This window comes from Solanum stenotomum, chromosome 8 (genome assembly GCF_019186545.1).
Source record: "Solanum stenotomum isolate F172 chromosome 8, ASM1918654v1, whole genome shotgun sequence".
Taxonomy (NCBI): Eukaryota; Viridiplantae; Streptophyta; class Magnoliopsida; order Solanales; family Solanaceae; genus Solanum; species Solanum stenotomum.
The window spans coordinates 49,873,865-49,883,106 of NC_064289.1; the positions used below are offsets into that span (position 1 = coordinate 49,873,865).

The 9,242-nt window shown below is 32.0% G+C and overlaps 1 protein-coding gene across 1 annotated transcript; it reads right to left on the reverse strand.

Annotated features, from left to right (window-relative positions):
- Positions 1-3,953: 3,953 nt before the first annotated feature.
- LOC125873873 (uncharacterized) lies at positions 3,954-8,637 on the reverse strand. Its single transcript, XM_049554717.1, has 6 exons — positions 8,581-8,637; positions 5,166-5,277; positions 4,935-5,053; positions 4,696-4,846; positions 4,333-4,563; positions 3,954-4,285 (listed from the first exon to the last, which is right to left on the reverse strand). Exons 1-6 carry the CDS (start codon positions 8,635-8,637, stop codon positions 3,954-3,956), a joined length of 1,002 nt encoding a protein of 333 aa, XP_049410674.1.
- Between the last annotated feature and the right edge of the window lie 605 nt (positions 8,638-9,242).

Consider the following 9,242-nt stretch of genomic DNA (forward strand, 5'->3'; position numbering starts at 1 on the left):
AAAGAACTAGAAAGAACTAGAATTTGGAAGAAACTATTTTTTTTTCCGGAAATAATCAAATTTGGAAAGTTCTACAAAATTAAGTTAAGTATGAGTTTTGGGTCAACTTCAAACGACCATAACTCTTAGCTTAGGATGAGTTAGGTTTGCTACCACATACCATAGGAAAGATCTTTGAATTTCATCGAGTTTGCTCCATTTTGAGTTTGTATAAGGGAGATATGCCCATTTGAAGACGGGCTGTCTAGATAAGGAAAGTCAAAATTGGATTTTAGAAGGGTATTATGGTCTTCTCATTACCCAATTAATTAAATTCGTTTTTGGTAATTAAGTTGGGGTGTAAACTGATTGGATTCAGTTTACGCGCTACAAAATTAAGTTAGGGTTTTGAGAGAAGAGAAAAGAAGAGGAGAAAGGAGGAGAAGAAGCAAGGATTCATCACGTTCTTGAAGCTAAGCTTGTGAATTTCACCAAGGATTGATCCCTACAGGTATGTGAGATCACATAGCATTGGGTTAGTTCACCCATGCGCCAATAATGATTCAATTCCGCGAATTTATGTTCTTGAAAGTATAAAAATTGAGTTCTTGATGGATTTTGTTGAAGTTTCAATTGGGTTCTTGATTGTTGAAGTAGTTGAGAAGTTCTTGAGATAAATTCATGAAATTTGATGTTGCTTTGAGTTGATTGTTGCATATTTTGGTTATGTATTCGAATCTAAGCGTTTGGGTAAGGAACCATTCGAATCTAGGGAGTTTAGAGATGAAAAACGGGCACAAAAATTCGTCAAAAAAACCTAAGGAAGGGGGCTGGGGCATCGTGCCACTCAGAGCACCCCAAATGAACTTCTATAGGTTGGGCTCTGGGGCACCACGCCAGCTAGTGTGCCCCAACCTAGCTTCTGAAGTTTTCCATTTGAGTTACCTTGAATCGTACTTATGTTTCCTAGTTGATTTCTACACTCTAAGGTACGTCTAAACATCATGACATTATCTATAACACGAGATCATGACCATTGAATCCATAAATCAAATTCAAGGTAGATCTAAGAGTTAAGTCAAGAGAGTTCTTAGAGTCTTTCAAAAGTCTTATGCAATCATTTTAAACTTGTTTTAAAGACTTAAGCCTTGAGTTTGAGAATGAGTAGAGCCTAGTTAATTTCTTTAAATTATATATGGGAACTAATTAATCCCAAAGAACAAATGTTTTCACATTTAAGATAAGGAGGAAACACCGATTTCCAAATGAGTTTTCATGAGTAGTTTTGAGTTCCATCTCTTTTAAGAGATAAGCTTTTTGAGTAATTACCTCAAATCACAGAAAGATCTTTGTTCTTAAACATATGAGCTGAGTATATTTTGGGAGTAGTATTGAGCACCGATATGAGGACAAGTTCATTATAACTCAAGTTTCCATAAATCATGTAGTCATCGTGGGTAGAAAGGGTCATACTTTTTAGATGATTCTTTAATGCTTTTTAGCATAGACTAGTGGATACACTTAGTTGAGACGTTCTATATCCCGACAAGTTATAGGTAGTTCTGGAAGCGTGGCGAGACGCTGTATCGTCACATAACTCATAGTGATGGTTGTCCGTTAGAGAAACTCCCATATAATTATATTAACTTATTATATGATTAATTTGAGTTGTTATTTACTGTTCTAAAGTGCTTTATATAAACTGCACTTTTACTATTGTTTTATTCTGCATTTGAGTTGAGTATCCATGAGTTGGGTAAAGCTGAGGTAAGTGTTCTTTTCAGAATTCAGTTCAAGCTTATGTCGTGTTTAGTTTTCCCCTCGCAGGCCCGTACATTCAATGTATTGATGCCATTTGGTCTGCATCATTTTATGATGTAGATACAGGTAACCAAGAATAACATCCAGCGCCCCATTGATCCACTTGAGCACTCAGAGTCAGTTGGTAAGCCTCCTTGCTTTCCGGAGGATCTCCTTTACATTGTTTTAGTAGTTCAGTTGCTAGGATGATCTAGAGTCTTGTCCCGACATCTCTCATTGTTTTTAAAGGCTTCATAGACATATAGTTATAGTTCTCGAGTCTTTCTATTTTCATTTATTTATGTTAAGACCTTGAGTTGCAATTTTGGCTAGTTAAATGTTCTTTTAAGACATTTCAAGTTATTGCATGAGTTATCTTTTGAGATTGTTTCTTATTATTTAAGTCTTCCGCTATAAGTTAGGCCAGTCCAAGGGTTCACTTGGGGCCATCAATGATTCTCAAGTGCCAGTCCTGCCCAGGGTGTAGGCTCTGGGCGTGACAAATTAACTATTACTTTCAGTTTTCCCCTTACATATTCGTACATTCAATGTACAAATGTCATTCGACCTGCATCCTTTTATGATGTAAATACAAGTGTTCAGTATTATCAACAGGCGCTTCGTTGAGATCACTCTACACTCAAATTAGCTTTTAGGTGAGCCTCCTTGTATTCTGGAGGACTTCACATTTACTTTCAGTTTAGTATTTTTGAGATGTCGTGCTCTTGTCCCGATATCCTTCTTTAATAGTAGAGGCTTCATAGATAGTTTAAAAGTTGAGGAGTCTCTCATTATTTCTTTTGTCGTTGAAATGTTTTGAGGTCACGAGACAGTTAACTATAACTTGTTAATTATTTTCAGTCATTTATTGGAGTTGAGTTCAAATTGAGTATTTTTAAAGTTTAATTATGCATTTGGAGTTCCCATTTTGCTCGAATTAGTTTTCCGCTTGTATTTAGCCAGGATGAGGGTTCCCTTTGGGAACAACAATGGTTCTTGAGTGCCGTCCACATCCAGGGTGTAGGCTCGGATAGTGACAAATCCCTTCTCCTAATTGGATTTGGAATCCTAAAAAATCTGAAAATTCTTCACGGAAATTGAGGGAACAGCGCCACCTTTGCACTACCACTTGGCACCATTGACTGGGTTGCCACAGTGCGCTGCCAGTGTACCTGTTATGTACCCATCTCATTTGAGGTTGTGCTGGCGTGCCAATGCTTCCCAAGGTGCAATTTCTTTGTGTTCTCTTTCTCTTCGCACCCGTAAGGTCTTTTCCAACTCTCATTGTGTTCGAAATCCTTTAGAAACCCCTGCATATTGCTAATTATATAGGTTTGTGTGCATTCATTGAAATACTCATAAAAAACACATCAAATAACATCAAGAATGTCCTCAAAACATAAGGTACATGCTAGTAATTTGTAGAAATTGGGCATATAAATATGCTCAAGATCACTTCGAATAGAAAAATAAAGGTAAATGGTTAGATATAGAGAAGAAAAAAATTATGAAAAGCTTAGTCCCATCTGACTAATAAATTTTGAAACTCCAAAATTTTCATGTTATTCATTGAACTAATATGTGAAATGATTTTATTTTGTTATTATTAATATACTAAAAGAGAAGATCATTTGGATAGTTTGTTCTATGTCGTAGATTGTTTTATAGTTCTATGGTCCATTCGTATTAAATTATGGTAAGTGAAGGTGTGGAAGTATCACATGGAAGAAAGATGGCTCAAACGACTCACCATTTCTTAGCATAAATGCAAACTAAAAAAGATATCACACAATAGAAACAAAAATACATATAGGTGATATCTGCTAGTGAATATTTGAATTTAGGTCTTTTTTTACCCATAATTAAGATTTAGTATTAATCAATCGAATCTCAACTGGTATATATGTAGCTTTCCTTAACAATAAAGTACATTTGTAAGGATACAATCATTGGATGGGTATGAGAAACTATGAATGATTAAGATCTATAACAAAGTCTAATATTATCCAATGGCATACAAAGATCCCCAACCATCATCATAATCATAGATACATTCATTCCATACAAACTATACCATATATTGTCACTCTTTAGTACTGAAACTAATTTTTGTTTTTTCATACACACGACTCTGCAAGAAATATAGTACTTGGAGTAGGTATATCTGTGAAAACCTAAGCTTCAGATGGATACGATGCATAGGCTTGTGTATCTCTTGAAACATCAATAGTTGTGCCAGTGGTGCCTGGCACACTCAATGAGACCTTGGGAGTCCCCTCAACAGCTGGTTGTGTAGTAGTAAGAGTTTGAGACTCCATTACAACATGTAATCCACTAATAAGGCCTGCCTCTATTGGGACTGAGCTGGAAGAAGCTCCACCAGCACGAGCTCTTAGCTCATCTAACCTCAACTCCTCATCAACCTTGGACCTTCTCTGAGCTTCCAATATATCTTGCTGCTCCTGGTTTCTCTTCTTGTGCTTTCTCTTCTTTGATTTATCTTCTCCTTATCTTCCTCACGAGGGAACTAGCCCGAGGCTTTAGGGAGCAAACTCAATAATTCGATAGACGACTCCTCTCCTTCTAATTTGTCAATATTCGGAATCGGGAACACCTCTGTTGACCTTTCTTGTAGATTTATGAGCTCAAAATCCCAAAGGTAAAAAAAATATTGTATATGAGTACTTAATGAAGAATCTTCTAAGTTCACATGTGTTGCATCGTTTCCCAAGTTCACCTGTTGATATCCATACAAATCTTTGTTTTCTCTTTTTCTCTTTTTTTCTGGCCATAATTTTTTTTGTAAAAGTATAAGAATTAAATAGGAAAAGGACAATGAACGTGAAAAATGACAATAATAATACCAATATATAGAGGAAATACATATTTTATTGTGACTTCCTTAAATTTTCTTACCACTATTAGAAGGGATGTCATGTTCAGATAGATAGTTAACTTCTCCCCGATTTTTTATGTAAACCCCCTTACAAGATTCAGTACATGTTCCAACTACATAATGTTTAATCAACTTGTTACCACGAATATGAAGTTTACTTCTCGGTGTCACCTGCAAATTAAACTCTTTTAATGACCATCTATGCATAAAATTCATCTCATTACCTATTCTAATATTATTTTCTCTAGCTAATCTACACTATTTCTTCATTTTTGCTTAATTTCTTCTTTGTTTCATGAAGTTCCCCATATACAATGAAGTTGCAAACTTCTACCAAAGATCGGAATTTTTTGTTTGTCTCCAAATGATGGTAGACATGTTTGCCAAAAAATATTAAAATTTTATTTTGGCACAATGTCATCAAAGACAACCTACATAATCAATTTTATTGGCAGGAAAACATGTATATTATTCAAAAGGGAACTTACGTAATCGATTATTGAATCAGCTGGATGAGAAGTATTCTTGATGATCCAATTTTGTCTTCTCTGTTCAAATGTATAATTATGTAGGTGGTGCATATTTTTTGGTATCATATCCTTCTGCAACCAAAATAAGTTGTAATTTTAGAATTCAAATTTATCCAAAATTCATTCTCAAAAAGGTAATTATCTGGATGGAACAGAAGCATCAAAATTCTGTACATTAAGATATTGGACCATCAACATTTTATATTATGAAGGATCATGGTCTAGCCAACATAATAAGAAGAAGTTTATTACTTCTAAATATGAGTAGATATTTTTGTGCTTTATTATGTTTTCGTTTTCCCCATTTCAGCTTCTTGTATTTTATGGAAAAAACTAAAATGACTAACTTCTACTTCTACCTAGATTGCTAGGTTCGGCCTATAACTATTCCTGACGTATCTGTATGGTTAATTTGAATGATAAGATATGTTTACTCTTACTAGACCCCATTTTGTGGGATTACGTTAGGTATTCAAAATTGCTCGATCTCTAGTAATTTAGATATATGTGTCAAGTAACATTTCAAAAACATAATCACAACGCTAGAATGCCAAAAAAGAAAGATATTTGTTAATCAATATTATGAATTTTGAGACAAGATCAATGATTGTTGTGGTTAGGCATCTCTTAAGATTCACTAAATAATTGGATATGAGACAAAAAGTTCCATCCTTAATCAGAACTTCTCTTTCAAAGTAAATTGTTAAAAACGATCGCAACCTCTGAATTTATCACAAATTAAATTTATTCCCACCACAACAATGTTATTTCTCTTTTTATTTGGTCAAATCTAAGATGATTGACCTCTTGTATTCTGACCTAGATTTACTAGAACCTGCATCCTTGAAATAGAAAAATAAAAACAAATGATTAGATAAAGAGAGAAAACAATCATGAAAAGCTTAGATCCATGTGACTAGTCAAAATAATTGTGATACTTTTTTAAGAGGGACAAAATAAGAGAAGATCATTTAAGATAGCTTGTTTTATATATAGATGAATCAATCTATTTGTGTGAAACTATGATAAGTGGAGGTGTTAAATATCATATGGAAGAAAGTTGTCTCAAAAGATTTAGCATTTCTTAGCATGAATAAAGTCTAATATCATTAACATGTCTATTCAATGGTTCTACAATGATTAAAATTCACCAATTTCATCCATACACCTTTATCGCCTTACTCCATCATTATCAATTACCATCAGCCTTGTCCATCATTATTAAATACCACCATCAACCACTCACAACTACCATCCCCAACCACCATCACTATCAATCACTACAGTAAATAAAAAGTACGTAACACAAGCTACTATTTACCATTATTATTGACATCAACCATCAATACAATAGACAATCACCATCATAAGTCACCACTATGTATTGTCAACCACCACCATCATCATTCACCATACCCATTTCCTTCCAATATTATATATCCAACTATCAACCACCATCAAACTACTGGCATTAGCTTCTACTACAACCATTACAAATATATCTATTATCCACAATACCATCGTTAGTTAACATACCATCATTAATTGACATTCATAACAACGGCCACTAGCCATCATAATAACCAATAACCATATAATTTTTTTAATTTTTTTTTGTTGATGTAGTATTATATTAATTTTCTTTCATTAAATCTTAGGGAAAATGACTTAAATGACACCTACATTATGGTTGGATTTGTTGTAACAAACTCATAATTTATGAGGGTCCTATGACTTTCCTGGATATTTTTGTTAAAACATTTTTTTAAAATTTATTAGGTGAGCTGAATAATAAATCAAAGCTTTCTCATTTTGTTTGTAGACATGCGCTGATCAACAAGATAAAAAATAAAGAAGTTCAATCATTATCACTCACTTACACTCTATTTTTACTTTCTTAATAAAAGTATAGGAAACACTTCAATCCTGACAGAGTTATTCAAGGTGAGCTATGCCATGATTTGCAAAGATAATATATATGATATCAAATAAAATGGGAAAGATGCTTTTTCTTGAATGTTTTAAATTTTGTTAGTTGATCATCTGCATTGGATTTGGTTGGAAAGGAACAATACAGTCTTCTAAGAAAAGAGTAGAACTTCAACAGTACTCACTATTTTGATCATCCACGAGTCAATTGCTAGATGTGTTTTGAAGTCACGACTTGTTGTAAGAATTGCTAAGCTGAATTACTATTCCTAATGTTGTTTGTGTTTACTGTTCTATTCTAGTAGTATGTAAATTGATGGTTGGATGTTGTTAGAGCTTGAGACTCTATCCATTTCCAATTCATTTTTGTTTTATTTTATTTTATGTGTTGTAAATAATCCTTTTGGTATATAAAATACATGCTTATTATAAAAAAAAAAATAACACTATATTATAAACTGAATACTATATATATGACAAGTCAATACTTTAAAATGTACTTACATTATTCCTAAATTTTATTCGGGTGTGTTTGGTATGAAGGAAAATGTTTTCTAGAGAAACAAGTTGGTTTCTAACTTATAAAAATGAAAATCCCCTCACTCACTTTATTTAGGAGAACTACGTCCCCCATAAAGTATGAATTATTTACAATAAATCTGATCCTAGTTGAAGTGTCATTTTAGCCATTTTTCATAAATTAAATATTTATTAATTTTTTCAATAGAGATTTTTTTTGCTATATTCAGATGTACAATAATAAGCAGTATTATTATTTAGTATTCAGATCTTAATACATCATCTTAGTAGTGAGATGTATATTCAGAGATTCATGCATTTCTTACCATTCGGTTATGCATTCAAATTTTGACGTATTATGTATAATCGTAAAAAAGAAAGGCACCTTAAACTTATTATTGAAATTATTATTTTACTTTATTTTTATTTGTATGACTATAGAATGACCTCATTCCATTTTGTACCTAGGTCATATCATAGTAGTTTTCTAAATCAGGTGTAGTTTTACTTTTTACATGAATGTAGAACTTAACTAAAATATTACACAATTAAAGAATTGATTTTAGACATATTATATAACTTTTAAAAGTACTATTATTAATTTACTATTTCTTATATAATCTTTGTGTTCCAGTTTATATGACACACTTTTCTTTTTAATTGGTCCCAAAAAAAGATTTTACTCATGTTAAATTTAACTTTTTGTCTAGTCAAACTATGTCACACAAATTGAAAAGAAAGGAGTATATATTTAACTTATTTTGATCTATACGACATATGTTTTAACTCTAGAGAACAGTATTTCTCTTCATTTCATAACTTACTAATACTAAAACGTTGTTCAATAATCCATCAAAATATTATTGTACATGAGTTAAAATAAAATAAATTAAACAAATTATAAATGAAAAATTTCAAAAAGCTTACCTCAAAAACATCGACTTTTGATTCATCAAGTGCGATAAAATATATTGGAACTTCCATTATATTGCATCCTCAGCGTCATCATTTTTTCGTTGCTTCTAGTAGAAAATATGAAAAAAATAGTTAGATCTCTTGTAAAAAAAGTGTGAAATAATGGAGAAGGATTCAAAAAAAGATGAAAATTATTCACTTGTTGCTAACTTGTATGTATGTATCAAGTAACTTTTTAAGAACTTAATCAAAGTGCTAGAGTACCCAAAAAATTAATAGAAAGAGATGAATATCCATCAATCTTATTCATTCAATAACAGTAACAATGATGATTGTGATCATACATCTCTAAGATTCACTAAATACACTGTATGTATGATATAAAGTTTTATTCTAAATCCAAATTTCTTTCTAAACAAAAAATATTTTTTGGGGAGGATAAATTTTAAAAGTTTATTTATCTAAATAAATTATTGAAAGTAGGCACAACTTATAGGTCTATCACAATATAAATTAATTTTCACCTTAGCAACATTTCATAAAAAAAATTTGGCCAAACGTAAGTTGATCAATCTTCACTTTTCTGACCTAGATTTTTATTCTTTAAATAGAAAATAAAAGTAAATGGTTAGATAAAGACAAGAAAAAATCACAAAAAACTTAGATTCAAACTA